This window comes from Orbicella franksi, chromosome 13 (assembly GCF_964199315.1).
Source record: "Orbicella franksi chromosome 13, jaOrbFran1.1, whole genome shotgun sequence".
Taxonomy (NCBI): Eukaryota; Metazoa; Cnidaria; class Anthozoa; order Scleractinia; family Merulinidae; genus Orbicella; species Orbicella franksi.
The window spans coordinates 7,472,401-7,489,425 of record NC_138157.1 but is presented as its reverse complement, the minus strand read 5'-3'; the positions used below and the strand labels follow the sequence as shown (position 1 = coordinate 7,489,425).

At 40.1% G+C, this 17,025-nt stretch overlaps 2 protein-coding genes and 1 pseudogene across 2 annotated transcripts in view; all 3 read left to right on the top strand.

Moving 5' to 3' along the window:
• The first annotated feature begins 2,230 nt into the window (after window positions 1–2,230).
• LOC145464968 (uncharacterized) overlaps window positions 2,231–17,025 on the top strand; it is a 28,262-nt gene continuing 13,467 nt past the window's right edge. The window contains exon 1 of the mRNA XM_081448782.1: window positions 2,231–2,527. Within this exon, the coding sequence (XP_081304908.1) occupies window positions 2,266–2,527 (262 nt within the window). The 5' untranslated portion in view covers window positions 2,231–2,265. The remainder of the gene's footprint in view (window positions 2,528–17,025) is intronic.
• On the top strand, window positions 2,643–5,908 carry LOC145466171 (uncharacterized; annotated as a pseudogene).
• Window positions 7,720–8,800, top strand: LOC145464969 (uncharacterized). Its single transcript, XM_081448783.1, has 2 exons — window positions 7,720–8,242; window positions 8,669–8,800. The coding sequence occupies exons 1-2, from the start codon at window positions 7,921–7,923 to the stop codon at window positions 8,671–8,673; spliced, it is 327 nt and encodes a 108-aa protein (XP_081304909.1). The 5' UTR covers window positions 7,720–7,920; the 3' UTR covers window positions 8,674–8,800.

The following is a 17,025-nucleotide window of genomic DNA, read 5'->3' as shown; positions in this document are numbered from 1 at the left end:
AATGTGCTATTCCTTGTCAAATCAAACTCAGATTTACCCAGTTAAGTATTAGAAGAGGCCAAAGCAACTTAAGCATTGCCTTAATATTTTGCTAGCTGCAAAGAAAACATCTATTATCGTGTCGTTTGAGTGGGACAGCTCAGCTCGGTTTTACCTGCTACTTGTACTGCAGGCGCCACACCCGTATGCAAGGAGTGGGCCATGCTCCAAAACCACCGAGCGGCTCACGCCCTTCGGCGCCCGATTAATTTTGTCTTCGATGCGTTCTTCATGAGAAATGTACGCTACGCCCCTAAACGTTGCTAATACGTCGTTATTATTTCAGACTTTTCTGATTCCGTTAACATCACATCAATTGGATGTTTCGAAGACATATCGTGGTCACGGGCGATCCCTAGCCTTGAGGGACAGGACCCGCGTCTGGATAGAGCGAACTGCAAACGGAGAACAGATGCAATAGAAAAGTGTGCATTTGTAGCTAAGCAACGCGGGAACAAAGTGTTTGCTCTTCAAGATGGCGGCATGTGCTTAAGTAGTTCCACCGCGCACAAGACCTTTCAGAAATATGGCACGTCAAGTCAGTGCAAAAGCGATGGAAGAGGAGGGAAGAAAACAAACCATGTTTATGTTATTGGAGGAATCAAGGGTATGATCACTTTGTTTATTTGTTATTTATAAAAAAAAATGAAACCTATTAAACAATGAAGGGGAGGAGGCCACATAGTACAGCGACAATTTTCTTTCAAGACAGTGCGATATTAAGAGGCCGCGGAGCTGTCGTGAATAACAGCGAGCTAAATAACCTTTCTATTTATAAGTGAATGACGTAAATAGTTTTGTAGATAAGGGATTTTATTTCTGAGGGTGGCTTACAACACTTATCATCTTCTCGTGTTTGGCATAGTATCAGCCCAATGTTGTAAAAGACAAAGAATGTAAAACTCCCTGAAATTCTTTTTTTGTCGAAACGCCGTTGTGAATGTTCTATGATAATTTTTCGTCTAATTAACACAGCACAAGAAACTAAGCAAGTAAATAAATATTTTTCTAGATACTTGTCATCTTCCCGTGTTTGGTTTTAGCAATGACGACGGCGACGCCGAGGACGACGCCTTTTCAAAAGAGTATATAAATTTTACCTTCGAATGTCACAACTGTGTAGATCTGTTCAGTTCGCCTATTGGTCTAAAGCCCTGCTCAGGCTAAATATACATTGACAGCCTTCAATCCCAAAGGAACACACGACAAATTAGCCATTGGGGTACACGTTCTCCAAAATACGTACGACATCGTCAGTTCACGTTGTTGCTTTGCAGAGGACGACAAAGAAATGTACAAATATTCAAAACGCACGTGCAGAACCACTGTTCTGCTCATTAAACCTTTTGTTCGGTGACGTTCTCGTTACCGTCGCCGTTGTGTTTTGCTAACACTCCCTACTAAAGTATCTGCCCGATGATTCAACAGGAAAATTTAAAGATGTTCAATTAAATCTGTAATCCCTTGATATCAACTGCTGCGTGGAGAACGTTATATGATAATTTTTCGTCTTATTGACAAAGCACAGAAAACTTAGCAAGTTAATTTTAAGATATTGTAATGAAGTAGTCAGAATCACCTTATTTCATAATCAGTTTTAATGTGATTCTGAGCCCCTTAGAAAATTTTTTTTTAAGAATTAGTTATTTGGTTAAAATTCCCAATTTGTTTCTCGAAAAGACAAAATGAACCACAATGAAAAGATTTCCCGAGTAATTTTCAAATTTTTATCGTACCCAGGTTAAGGAGTTCTCTCATCTTTCGTAACTATAGCTACTAATTTTTTTGCCCCTCGCCAGGAATCCTTTTGGCTCGTCACTTATTACCAACACGTTATAGACCTGTACAGGCTGATTTGTCAGTGGCGAGTAGATCAATTATTTGCCGAAGTCGAAGGTTGAGGCAAATACTTAATCTGTGAGACAAATCACGATACTATCCGGTAACTGTGTTCAATAATTGTTTTCACAGCTCAGGGCAGCGATCTGCGATGTTTCACACAAGAGCGTGCTTTCATTTACGCATGAGTAGAATATTATGGGCAGGAAAACACGTTTAGACGGACTTAGGCAAGAGCAGACCATAATTTGCAGGTAGCCGTATAACATAGTAGCTGAACCATGAGGTATTTGTTAACCAATTCATCTCAATTACATGGTTAATGCATGCCTTGTAGATCTCTATTCTGCGATTGAGTACAAATCACTTGGATGTTACAAATACAACATGGGGATGACTGTTCTGGAAGGAAAAGACCCGGATGTTCTTGACGCTGACTACAAGCTAAGAACAGATGCAACTGAGAAATGCGCATTGGTGGCCATGAAGAAACGATATGATGTTTTCGCTATTCATGATGGCGGCTCATGTCTTGTCAGTAGATCTGTTAACCCAACTTTCAACAAGTTTGGAATCTCACAGGATTGTAAAAGCGATGGAAAAGGTTCATCAGGGGCGAGTCATGTTTACCTTACAAGTGGGATTGAAGGTATGTTATGGACCAACTTTGAATATATGTGCGCAACGATTCGTTAGTTCTTGTCTTATCAAGTAAAGAAACAAACTACACGGACTTGCCTCTTGAAGTGCTTAAAACGAAAGGTATGTCAGACGTAGATTTCTTTGCTGAATTAACCGAACCATTGAAAGAGCAATGAGCTAGAGCTTATAAAAGACAATGACATTTTAGCGTTGTGTGGTTAAAGTTGCTATTTGTTTAAATCCAGGAACTATTTCAGCCTCTGGTTCCATATGAGCCCATGACAATTAGGCCTCGTTCTAATTTAGAAAGTCAAATTAAATCTACATATACTGGGTAGGCACTGTCTTTTGCTCACCGAAAGAGCCCCAAATTTGTGACTAGAAAAAAAATATATTTTAAATTTTTCTAGTCGCTGCACATGCGTGACGCACCCATCGTTCATTGTTCCACTATATGTTGCATTACAGCTCTAATAGCAGAGCATGGCATTCCTCGGGGATGTTACAAAGACCTCCCTGTGCCAGCCATGGAAATCCTTGAAGGAAAAGACCACCTTCTTGACGGCAACTATACCACAAGAAAACATGCTGTCAAGAAATGCATTCTGGTTGGAAAAGGTCGTGGATATCCAATTGTGGGTATTCAAAATGGTGGTATGTGTGTGGTAGTCCAACGCTGAAAGACTTTAACAAATATGGCGTCTCCCGAGATTGCAAAAGTGATGGAAAAGGAGGACCTTGGGCCACTGAAGTGCACACTTTAACATGGATACAAGGTGGATTAGTCATAGGACTGGCTACATAAAAATTCTTTGAATTCAAGTATTTTCAAATTTGTCTGGGATCTATCACACAACCTGTTAATGAGATTGCCCACAGAGCAAATTAAGAACTAACTTGAAAAGTTTGAAAATTTAAAAATTTATCATGCGCGCTTGTATTATATTAGGTTGACATTATAATTGAATTGATAAAGAGTTTTGCATGGAGGCAATATACCTGCGGTGGCTGAAGGACCTAATTTATCCGGAATACAAATTATATGTCAATACAAAACACGACTACACTTGACGGGAAAATCACGTAACAGCGCATTTATGCTTGAGGCGCTTTCCATTCCTGTCAAAACAAGGTATCCGCTGGTACTATCACGTGACCATTCTGTGAGCGCAAGTTTAGATCTCACCTACTTTTTGAAGTTGACTGCTGCCTAAGTACTGGTGTTCCGATTAGATCGCGGGCTCAATCCAGGTTAACTGAAAGGTCAAATGAACCAAAATTTAGACATTTCTTTCACTTGAGTCCAATGTATTAATTAAGTATAAAATAAACATATTCTGAAGTTTCAAACAAATTGGACGAAGCACTGCAGAGATATTGGAATGTTAAAATCACTGATTTTTATCCTTCATAATCGTGGAGCAGTCGGGATAATTGTCGGAAATAAAACTTGTGACGTCACTGTTAGTGAGCTCAAGAAACACGAGAAATTTGAAACTGTTTTGTTTTCAAGTTTACAGTGAACTTCAAAGGAAAACCACACAGGCATTCAAAATCCAAAGTTAGCTCAAGTTCCCCCAGGACCCAAAACTGAAAAGAGCATCGATGGCTTATAAAAATGAAAAGAGAATACATTACGCCCTCGAAACATTCGCGCGTTTGCGCAGAACACTTAACCGAAGACAGCTTTGAACAAAATCTTGCGGTAGGGAGTTTGTTGGGACCCTCTGATAAGCCTCGTCGACTTGTACTCAAGAAAGACGCGGTACCAACGATTTGTAACTTCTCTATGCATTTTGAACGTTGCAAGCCGGCAATTGGACAAAAAACGAGGGAAAAAACAACGAATAATGCCCGCCGAACAGCGAGCGAACTCCTCGGCCATTTCCCAAGTGAAATAATGTGTGTGTTTAGATCCAAAACCTGCCCCTCAAACGACTTACTGACGCAGAAACAGTCAGAAGCGGTCATTTAGGAAACGTTTTCGTGAAGCCCTCGGCTGTCTTCGTACTTGTAACTTTTGTACTCCTTTTCACGGCTCATAAAGAAAAAAATTCGCATACGATTCCTTTGAATTTTTTTTTTTTTTTCATTTCTTCGCTTTAAAATGGCTGAAGAAAAGTTTACTCACTGCGTACGTTGTTTGTAGTTTGAGATTATTCAAATTCAGAAGGCCAAACAACATAAACAGAAAACCTCACCGCAAAATTTTCGCTTATCCTGGATAAACTTCATCAGGCTTTGAACAACCCGGCCCAGGAGTTCCTCTTTTAGGTTTCGTTGAGTCTGTTCATAGTCAATTGTTTAATGCACTGCACACGGAACTGTCCAAATTATTTGTTAATTTGGATACCGCGATTCAAATTAAGAATTAACTTGAACAGTTTGAAAAATGACAAATCATTGTGCGCGCTTAAACTTTAGTTCTTAAAACAAAACATGACTGTTTAGATGTAAGAAAGTGACGGGCGCTTCCTACTCGGGCGCTTCCTACTCAGCAAAAAACATCCGCAGCTTTGGAAACGGTTGAAAAATAATTTCAAAAATTGCTTAGGAAGTTCCCGAAACTTCAGAAAACTGTTAAATTTTTTAAATACAAACCATTCAACCAAACATTCCAGAAATTCTAGGGTGGAAACCAAATGGAACAGAGATTCCCGTTAAGATATTTACAACGATATGAAGTTCTTTTTTCGGAAATTGTTGAAAATGCTGTTCCATTCACCACTGGTAATTTCTGGGAAAAAATCAAGCCGAAAGTTTTGCTTGAATTGAAAAAACCTTTCGGCTTTAATAATGCACTACTTTTTTCGTTATGCTATGAATTTATACATGCGAGCTAATCTATTCTAATACTACATCAATACCCTTGTCTTCAGATTTTCTGTCCTCTGTTAAGTACGAATCACTTGGCTGTTACAAAAACAAAGATGTAAGTGCTATTCCATCCATGGAAAGAAGCGACGTTCTTCTCAAATATAGCTATCTACTGAGAAATCATGCTATTCAAAAGTGCGCTGTGGCAGCCTTGGCACGCGGATATAAAATGTTTGCAATTCAAGATGGCGGCATGTGTGTTGGTAGCCCCAATGCACACAAGGTGTATGGCAAGCACGGTAAATCACAGGATTGTAAGAATGACGGAAAAGGAGGAGCCGGGGCTAATCAGGTTTACAATCTGACAGGAACCATGGAAGGTACAGTCACAAGGATAATTGTAAACTGACAGCTAACGAGCTGATTCTCTGTTACGTACTTCTTCTCTGTTATGTATTTATTTTCTTGGAACTGACAGCTGACCTGCTGATTTTTTTATAATCCATCATCTTTATTTCTTAGAGGTTTGTTAGGTGGCTCCCTCCCTCGCTCAAAGGAAACGTCAGTGTTTTTCGATATTTTATTACGTCAACACGAGCACAAAAAGCAAAACTGACAGTGAATTTTCTCGCGTTTCCTTCGGTGAAATTCCGTAAAATTTGGCAGATTGGTAGAAAATATTTTACTTTAGTCGGAGCTCGTTTTTCACGGAAATCTATAAGACCAGATTTTTGGCAGCGGTAAAGGACATAAATTTGAAAATATCGAAAAAACTGCTTTTACAACCCCTACTTTTTTCGTGTTTAAAATTCGTATCCCGCTGGAAGCGATGTGATGTAAAAATTTTGGAAGATTTCATCGAAGGAAATTCATGAAAATCACAAATAAAGCCATAAAAACAGTAAAAAGCACTTTTGTTTGGGCATTTATTATTTAAGACTAAATCCCAAAATTTTAACAGAGATGATAGCAAAACACTATTTAATCATTGCTTATTACGTGTAATAAGTTTGAGAGGACTAGGTGTGAAAGCGAATGCAAAAACAGCATTCAAAACATAACACTTGCGCGCGCAACGCCATGAATGATTACCCTACAGAGCCACCTTAAATAATAATTAAATCATACCGAAAGTCATCGACTTATTGTCATCATCATGGAAATGACCGTTGGTTAACACATGACACTTTGTCTAACGGCCCTTGAAATGTCCTCTCTTGGTTTGAGTAAGGTTAATTATAAAGTATGTAACACGTAATTATAACACGACTAAAATAAAGAAACAAAAAACATCCCAGTGATATTTCTTTTTACAACATTAATTCTTCTCACGTTTTGTCATTCACAGACGTTCTTTCGCCGTTTACATATTATGACTATCGAAAGCTTGGATGTTTCCAGGACTCACAAGCTCGTGCCATCCCTAGCCTAGAAGGACGGGACCCTATGCTAGATGGTAACTACATTGCAAGACAAGATGCCGTAAGGAAGTGTGCTCTCGCAGCCAAGAAGAGGGAACATAAAGTGTATGTTGTTACGTCCAACGGGCAGTGCTTCAGTGGCGCCGATACTGTAAAGAGTTTTGCCAAGTTTGGCCACGGCGAGACTGAGTGCTCAGCAATGGGGGCTAACAACAATGTCTATAATTATGATTATAACAGCGTTGATGGTATGATAGATGGTTGTATTTCAGAACATATAGTTTTTAGAGGGAAATGGTTATGAAGCCCGGCAAACATCAAAGGAGCAAACAAAGATGCCAAGATTTATGTTGGAACGTCCGCGACCGTGCACAATCTTTTGCTTTGCGCTCATACACTATGCATGAATTACGTAACCAAAACGTTTCTATTGGTCATTTCCTCAGTACGGAGTGAGTAACTATTGTGTTTTGTGCACGGTCAAGGCGAAAAAAGCGAACAAAAACCTAAAACAAAGAAATTCAGTTTGTCGGGTTTAATAACCATTCCCTCCATTAACTACGTTCGGAATAAGCCTGAATAACTATTTGAACGTATCAAGCCTAGGCTACCTGAAAATTGAATTAAATCAAGAAAGAAAAATATTCTATAAGATAAAATTTTTTAAAAAAATTGATGAAGCAAACTACCCACATGAGGGAATAACGTTCTATACGGACAATATAAATGGAAATCCATGTATTGAGAAAAAAAAAAGTTCACCACTATTTAATCCATGTCAGTTCAGAGGTGAGGACTTACGTTTAACCACGTGTGGTCAAAACAACAGATTGAAAAATAAAATGAATTTTAATAAGCTGATTGGAGATGGTAGACCAAGAATTTTGCTTCTTGAGCTGCAACATTTGTTCTCCGAAATTCCAATATGTTCTTACCTCCCTTTGTGGTATACGTATCAAATGCTTCATGCAGACTCACTGAAAATAAACTGGTGCACATTATCAAATCTGTCTGTATTCTGTATTCATTCTAACCAGCTTTTGTCATCTTTATTTCCTAAGAGGTCCCTTAGTCATTCAAAAATTTTCAGTTGTATAAGATCAAGCAAGCCATAAAAGATTTGGCTGATTTTTTTTTCTCCCTCACAGTTCTACTACCATATATGGAGTACGAGTCTGTTGGATGCTTCAAAGACTCAAGCGAACGAGCTATTGAGAGCGTGGATGGAAAAAATCATCACAATTTTTTAAGTCCATCCCTACTAAGCAATGATTACAAAACAAGACAACAAGCAATCCAAAAGTGCGCTGTATTTGCAATGCTACAACGATACAAGATGTTTGGTATTCAAGATGGTGGTATGTGTGTTACAAGTTCCACCGCTCAAATAACATACAAAATATACGGTGAATCACAAGAATGTAAAAGCGATGGCAAAGGAGGACCCTGGGCCAATCAAGTTTATCGTTTCCCGGAAAGAAAAGGTAAATTCATGTCTCGCGATAACAGCAGCGGATCCTTTAAATTCCGAAGTAGAGGGCGTGGCCCTCCCCAATCCAGCGCTTCCCCTTTCCTTCAACCCCCTCCCCCCTTTACGACAGAGATTCAATCCGAAATTCAATTAGTCTACTGGAAAAGGTTAGGACATGTACATATCCAGAAATGTCCTCATGATTGGTCAATAACCCATATATTTTAATCTCTTCAGCATTCTTTTTCCTTTTCATGCACGGCATAGATAGAAAACACTCATACTCTATTAGGACTGACTGCCCAGTACATTGCACCCCCCCCCCCTCCCCGGATATTTCCAGCCCAACTCTTTTAAAGAAGTCGTCTTTGATCCTTATGGGCAGGTTTCATGAGATAAACGTCGCTAACTTAACATTTTGCGCGCTTCCTATTTGCAGAATGAATGAATAACCTGTGGATGCTGACGGAACTTGGATCCTTTTACTGAAGTCCATACAACAAAATTTAGTAAAGTGTGTTTACACCTAATTGCAATAACGTTGTCAAAGAGTTCCAATGGGGTTAACCGTTAGCTGGAAAACGAGCCAAAAAATTTAGCCGTTAAATTAGGCGTAAGATGTTTTAGCAGTAAAAAATGTGAACCGTAAAAAATAAAATGTTAGCCACGAAAGCGTAAATCTTAAGATCTCTTGTCAAGACTTTTTTGTGTCTTATCGTTTGGCTTGGTGGTGCAAGGAAAAGCTGGGAGACTTGATATTAAGCAACAATTCTTATAACAATACCTTTTTTCATTCCGGAATAGTCCTAATACCTTAACTTTTTTAACTTTTTTAAACAATGACAATTAATTTCTAACTTTTTTTACAACAATGGCAAAAATTTTTAAGATTTGAAGTCAAAAGTTAACCGCAAAAAGCCAAAATAATAACCGTTAGCTGTAAAAAGCCACCACCCCATTCAGACCCTCTTGCTAAAAGAAAAATTCATGAAGAAAGCAGATGTTTACCTGAGACCTGTGAAACTACTCTACGAGAATTGAATTCAATATCAATGAAGAAAAAACATTCAATGTCAGGAGTAGAACTGCTAGTACTTATTGCAATTTTTATTCCGATACTGATTTACATAACATATCTTGAATCTGGCCATGATGAAAATGTGCCGCTGTTCTTAAAGTTACATGCGAAAAATTATAAAATGTTAAAGCAAGCAATCGGAACGATGATCCTGCTGGTATACGTTGGATCAATAGTGATCTAATCCGCTTCACATTTAAAATGAAAAATATGAAAGAAGAAACCGACACAACGTAGGATGATTCTTTTGAAGTTGTACTATATTTCGGCTGGCCAAACCAGCCTTCTTCAGGTACAATGAGAATTTTACATTGGAACGTGTTTTTAGGTAGCATATTTTCGTACTACCGGAAATACATAAAATTAATTGACAGTGTAAACTAAAGATAAGCATATGGTAAAATAAAATAATGAAGTAACATAATAAAAGGGAACAATTGATAGGTTTCTTCGCGTTGTAACTCATACCATGAGAAAGAAAAGTCCAGTACTTATGGTTATACCTTAAAGCATGTCTGCTTCGAGAATAATTTTTAAATCCAAGAATGTATGCATAATTCATTTTTCTATCGCAACGTTATTGCAGTCAGGTGTATACTGTATCCACTGTTCAAAGTAGCTTGCAGCCGGTAGCTATTAATCCTTATGACGGAATAATCAGTTGTGTGTAATGGCTTTTAAACAAAAAATAAAAAGTTGGAGGTATTTTCAACAGATAAATTATTTTGTGATTTAAGGAAGTCATCATTTATCCGTTCTCCAAGTGGAGAATTGGGCCGTAAGCTCTCTGCCTCCAGGCTGTTCTGTCCTCCGCAGCCGATGCTGCTGCTGCCCATGTTCTTAAACCTTCCTTTTCCAGCTCCCTTTCTACAGTCCTTCTCCAAGTCTCGCGCGGTCGACCCCGTTTCCGTTTGCCTTCAGGTACCCATGTGAGAGCAATTCGTGGATGTGAGTGGTGATCCGTTCTGAGGACGTGACCCAGCCACGTCCATCTCCTCCTTGCCACTTGCTTGCTTATTGTCTCCATTCCTGCTCTTGCTCTAATCTCCTCGTTTGTTATCCGCATTGGCCAGTAGATCTTTAATATCCGACGAGGGCTCTTGTGTAAGAACGCATCCAGTTTTTTCTCATCTGTTTTGGTCATTCGCCAGCATTCACAACCATACAGCAACACCGAGATGACATTAGCTTTGAAGATTTTGGTCTTAGTCTTGTAGGTAAATTGACTGTTCTTCCAGATCTTATCTAACTTACTATATGCAGCCCTTGCTTTCCCTAGCCTTGCTTTGATGTCTTCTTCTGTGCTACCTGACTTGCTGATGTGTGCACCCAAGTACACAAAACTCTCTACATCTTCAATATCGTGTTCGTCAACCTGAACATTCTCATTGCTGGTCGTGTTCAGTCTAAGGAGTTTTGTCTTTTCAGAGTTGATCTTCAAACCAGTTTTCTTGCTGTTAGTGCTGAGATTTTTCACTTTCTGTTGGATTTGACATTTCGTACTGGATGTAAGAGCAATGTCATCGGCAAAGTCCAAGTCGTCTAACTTGGACCACAATTTCCATCTAATGCCAGTGTTAGCACCCGTTACTGTTCTTCTCATGATCCAGTCGATTACGAGTAAGAACAGAAACCCTGACATGTTACACCCCTGCTTTACGCCGGACTTCACGTCAAACCAGTCCGTTTGACCTGTACCGTCAACAACCGCACATTGGCTATCATCATACATTACGTTGACCATTCTGACAAGCTTCGACGGTATCCCATAACTCTCCATGATCTTCCACAAAGTTTTCCTGTGAACGCTGTCAAAAGCCTTTTCGTAGTCGACAAAGCATACATATAAGCTGGAGTTCCATTCCACTGCTTGCTCTACGATGTTCCTGAGAACGAATACAGTAAACACCCGCATATAAGAACACACAATTTCAGAGGTCAGACTGATTGTGTTCTTATTTATCGGATGCTTAGTGAAAAATCAGCCTCAGGATGTTCTTAAATGTTCTTAAATTTTTTTAAATTCAGTGCTGTACAGCATAAAAAATGTTGCTAGAAATTTTAATCATGTTTTTGGACAATTACATAAATTGATGGAACAATAATTAAAAACCTAATGTTCAAATAGGTCTACTGTAATCAGTAATGTAACAAAACAGTAACAAGAAGGGTGTATGTATAGTTCTGTGGCAGATCCATATGCTGCCCCACCCTTGAAATGCCTAAAGTAGAGGTCCACTGTACATCTGCAAATCTGACACCCTTCCCATTTTATAAGAACATTATTTTTTTTTCCAGGCTGATATTGTTCTTATAAAAGTGGTGCTTTATTTGCCAAATTTCAGCCTGATGTTCTTAATCCATGTGTTCTTATATGCGGGTGTTTACTGTATCTGCTCTATCGTACTCCTTCCTTTCCTGAAACCAGCTTGCTCCTTCCGTAGCTTTGCATCAACACCACCTGATATTCTTCTAATCAATACCTTGCACATCACTTTTGCAGCAACAGACATCAGAGTAATCCCCCGCCAGTTTCCACACTTGGTGAGATCCCCCTTTTTGGCAATCTTGACAATGAGACCCTTCCTCCAATCTGCGGGGACAATCTCACTGACCCATATCTCACGGAAAAGGTCGTGAAGTACGTCGACTGTCGTTGTAATGTCAGCCTTGAGCAGTTCAACTGTCACGCAGTCTATGCCAGATGCTTTGCCTGCTTTCATGCTAGTGATGGCGCTCCTGATCTCGGCTTTAGTTATGGGGCCTGATGGTATCTCTTCTATAACTTCCATGTCGCTAATCACTTCGGCCTCACGTTCTGGGTTGGGCCTATTCAGTATTTCAGCAAAGTGCTCTTTCCATCTTTGTTGCACCTCCTCTTCTTTTGTCAACAAATTGCCTTCCTTGTTCCTTACCATGTCAATTTTCTTTGGTGGCTCGCAGCACAGCCTTCTTGTAGCATCGTACATATCTTTCATCTGCCCACACTTAGCAGCATCCTCTGCCTCTTGTGCTATATTGTTAGCCCACTCTCTCTTATCCTTTCTCAAACTTTTCTTCACTTCTAGATCTTTATTTCTGTATTCCTGCTGCAGCCTTGCCCTAAGACGTTCCGACCTTGTGCCAGCTAACTTTTGCTTTAGCTGTTTCCTTTCTTCAATTCCCTTCCAGCTTTCTGGGCTGATCCAGCTCTTGTTCTTCCTTGTTCTGTAGCCTAGCACATCCTTGGCCGTCTCACAGTAAGTGTCTTTGATCTTTTTCCACTTTTTCTCTACTTCATTCTCACGTGCTACTTCGCCCTCCTCTTCCTGTCCAGTATTTACGTCACAATCATCTTCTAGCAGTAAACAGGTGAACCTGTTCTTTAGTTCCAACCGAAATTGCTTCCTAATTTCGGGAACATTCAGCTTACCGGTCTCGTATCTTCTGACTTGTACTGCTCTCCTGCCTGTTCTGTTTAGCTTAAGCAGTGTCTTAGCAATCACAAGGTTGTGGTCACTTGCACAGTCTGCACCCCTATACGCCCTTACATCCTGTACTGATCTTTTATAATTGGATCTAACGGCCACGTGATCGATCTGGTTGTGATATTGGCCATTTGGTGAAGTCCACGTGTATCTGTGTATTTCTTTGTGTGGGAACATAGTCGAAGCAATAGCTAGATTGTTCAGTGCACAGAAAGACACAAAACGCTCTCCGTTGTCGCTCCTCTCCCCTGTCATACCCAACTTTCCTACAATGCCTTCCTCTTCAAGTTGTTGCTCACCCACGTTTGCATTCCAGTCGCCTATGACCAAGAGCATGTCGTTCCTCGGCACTTCATCCACGGTCTTTTGTAACTGTTCATAGAAGTCGTCCTTCACCTCATCATCTGCCTCGTTGGTTGGGGCATAGACCTGGATGACTGTTGTCTTGATGAAGCGTGAGAAGAAGCGAGCTTCTACGATGCGGTCACTTATCGGTCTCCAGCTGTCTAAGCATTGGGCGACTTTCTTTGACATGATTATTGCGACCCCACTCTGATGTACATCGTCGTCCCTGCCTGAGTATATGATGGTTTCGCCTGTTCGTGCTTTCAAACGTCCAAATCCCGACCACCTGCATTCACTTATCCCTAATATACCAATGCCATAACGAGTCATCTCAGCTGTGATCTGGGCTGTTTTTCCTACCGAGAACATAGTTCTCACATTCCAACATCCCACCTTTACTTTAGTTTTGGGGTTTGTCAACGAGCTGTTCGGAGAATGGGCCCCCTTTCGGCTTTCACCCATAGTCGTCATACTTCCGTCGACCCAGCTAATAAAGGCATCGTCTGGGGTCCGGCATGTCGTTGTACTACACCCATTGTAGCCTGTATACATTGAGATTCCAGTTTCCGTAATCACAATATTTTTATGGGGTGAGGTGATTGGCCTCACGCCCAACCCCCAACCTGGAGGGCCAGGGTTTTTCTGTCGGGGTTTTCCTTCCCTTAGTCACAGATTCCGGTTATTTGAAGGCGCCGAACACTCGCCTTTTGCCACTGTCGCTCAGCTGCTAGCTACTGCTAGCATTACCAGGGGCTACGAAGACGAGGATGTGCGACATATGACTTCGCTGGCAGAGCCTATATTAGACGGAAAGGTATTTCTCAGCATTTACGGGGAGAGCATTGGTGACCCTTGCTAACCCCACCGAGACCTTATACCAGCGCTTAGCCCCCAAGTAGTAAGTAGTAAGCAAATAAAACTGTCAAACTTTATGGGACACAGAGCAATCCAAACTTGTCTAGTGCTGAATTAAATCGCTCAAACATTGCTTGATTTGGTCACACGTGACAACAAGCTATTTCCATACGTGCAAAGCCGCTTACGCTGTCCACGTGAGCTAGCTACGCGTCAAAGGATTAGTTATTTCTGAACCCGGGACTGATGGTGGATTAAATCTTTTACCCTTAATCCTCTCTTGACGCGAGGAAAACTTTTATCCGAGCCTCATCAAAGCACCAGGGTGCTGTAAATGGGATTAAAGTCCATGAAACCATACATGTAACGTGCGTGGTAAAATTATTCGCGGAAGGACTGGGTATCCTGTTTTAAAATAACTTGAAGGGATTGCCTTGTGTCTGAGGTCTCTTTCTTACTCTAGACCTATCATCACTCGTGTTTAGACCACCTTTCTTTTTTTTACCTGTCAATTCTGGGCATTGACATTGTATCCCAGCAGGGCTTGGGCCTAACGTAGTTAGTAATGCTTTAATCTATTTTATGTTGGCGAGACCTTGATTCAGTTTTGAAGCAATATTGGATGTCATTTGATTGAATTTGGAAAATAAATTGCTGCTGACTTCCAGGAAACCATCTTGACGCTATATTCACAATTTAATTTGACTTAAACAAAGTCTTCTACTGTCCATAAATTTTCCATCTTAGAACTTGTAATGACTGGTCTATGTTAATATCAGCAAATTAAAAACAAAATTTTCTATTACCTCATTCATTAATTATTGTATACCTTTATCTTTCCAGTCACTTGTAGCACTTTCACTCCCAAATACTGACATTTAAAATAATGGAATAACAATAAACATAAGCCCACGAGTAGGCATTGCGGACCTATTTTTCAAACTTTTTAAAATAAGATTTACTCTGAGATGCTTAAAGTATCAGCAGCTGTTCATTTATCCTTAGCAGAAATTCTGATATGTTAATTGTCTGTCCATGACTTTTGACGTTACAATTGAAACCGCAAATTTCATGTAGGTCTGGCTTTCCCGGCTGACGTCACAGACCAAACTCGACCCATCCTTATATTATTCGAAGATTGAAAATTCATAGAAAATCGAAGAAATACCGTACGACAATAATTTTTTTCACCATGCCAATGTGATCAGACGAAAAATGACTTTTATGACGGCTAAGAAAACATTTAGGGGTTAGGAGCTAGGGGCACTTCAGATGATCCTTCTGCCGGGTCCTTGTCACGTACGACTTGTCACGTAAAGTGTTCTTCAAGTTGAGACGTACTGTAGCTGACTGTCGAGAAGCGTGTCACAGAAGATGCCGTCAAATTTTCATCACGCTTTCTTTAGCTTTCCTGGATTAATAGCTTAAGATATACCACGTCAATAAATAAAACCGTTAAAAAAGACTAGTTAAAAAACTCAAATTGTGAATTAGGTCGCTTGCATGCATATTCTGCTCTCTAGTCTATTACGCGTACTGGTGTATAAGCCGGAAGTAAGCCTTCATCCGTTGTGAGATTTTGCCAAGTGCACACCTTGGTTTACCTTCAAGTGCGGGCAGAATAACGCCTTGCCAGAAACAAAAATTTGGTTCGTAGGATTTATAACATTATCTATAACAAATGCAACTTCATACAACCTTAAATGCTAAATGTTGTTTGCGATTTTTGTATCGCGCGCAATGAATTACCCCGGCTACTTTTACAAAACACTTGGGATGCGTCTGTGAATATAGACTGCGATGAGGCTGTTAGCCGGTTGTTCTGTTATTTTGTTAGCCATATAAAAAGGCCCTACAACAGTTAGAAGACGTCATATCTGCTTCCCGATTAGAATTATCCCACGATATACCTCATCTATCAAAAAAGAATCATGAAATTTGATCAATATAACTGAGTAGAAAATTGTGAATTCATTACGCTAGGTATCTTCTGCCCTCCTGCGTGCACGGGCAAGCTGGCTGTATCAACCATCCTCTATAAGACTTTGCTCAGTAAACACCTTGGTTTACCTTGATGAGCGAAAGTCGTGGCCAGAACTGAAGAAAATGTGATTTATAAGATCTGAACCACGACGCATGAGAAATTTTATACAGCGCTTAAAAATTTGTACGCTATCAGTTGTATGACGTACGCGGGATCTTGATCCGTGACCTAAGTATAGCATGTCTCGTGATGAATTTGCCCCGTCTAAAAAATACTCGAGTCGCCTATACATATAGCGGACAACGTTGAATCTGCTGTTCTCTCAAGTTAATTCGATGTCGTACATAATGTTGCATGTTCGTAAAAGTTGTTCGACTTCTTTTATCATTGCGTTTGCTTAATTTTTCATAATTTTTTCATCTTCATTATTTTCAGACCTTGCAACAGTTGCAAGAGGAGGTCGTATATAAGCTCATATACTTCTTAAATTAACATTGGTTGACAACTGATAAAACGCATCAATAAAACTGTGAAATTTCATCAATAAAGGCAGCAAATGGTGAATTCATTCAGCTAGCTTGCACGTATTTTCTGCCCTTTCCTCTCTGGCCTCCTTCGCGTACAATCAAAAAATAATCAAACCCATCCGGTCTGAGATTTTGCCAGGAGACCGGCACCTTGTTTACCTTGCGGGCGGGATAACGCGTTGCTAAAAATATATTTGGAGTCAGGTGCACTTATGCCCGGTCCTCACTTGCTACGCGAGCAAGAGCGTAGGCATAAAAGAAGGTGATGGCCGAACATACGCATAAGATCCATAAGCATAACAAAATAAAAACCTTGCGTTCTTCTTTTGCCTATGTTTATGTCGCTGTTATGTCCAGTGGGGACATGGTTGGCATAAGCATAAGCTTAAGGGAAAGACTTTTAGCCGATCAGCAAGCACTTTATAGTTATGTCGATCATGAGCCCTCATTGCATAACAGCAACATAAGCATAAGCATAAGCAGAAAGCTTGTGCTTATGCAACAGCCGTCCCCACTAGCGCATAAGCTTCTAATATTTAT

Coding starts and splice junctions, on each gene's coding strand:
- LOC145464969 (XM_081448783.1), top strand. CDS start 7,921: ATGGAGTACGAGTCTGTTGGATGCTTCAAAGACTCAAGCGAACGAGCT.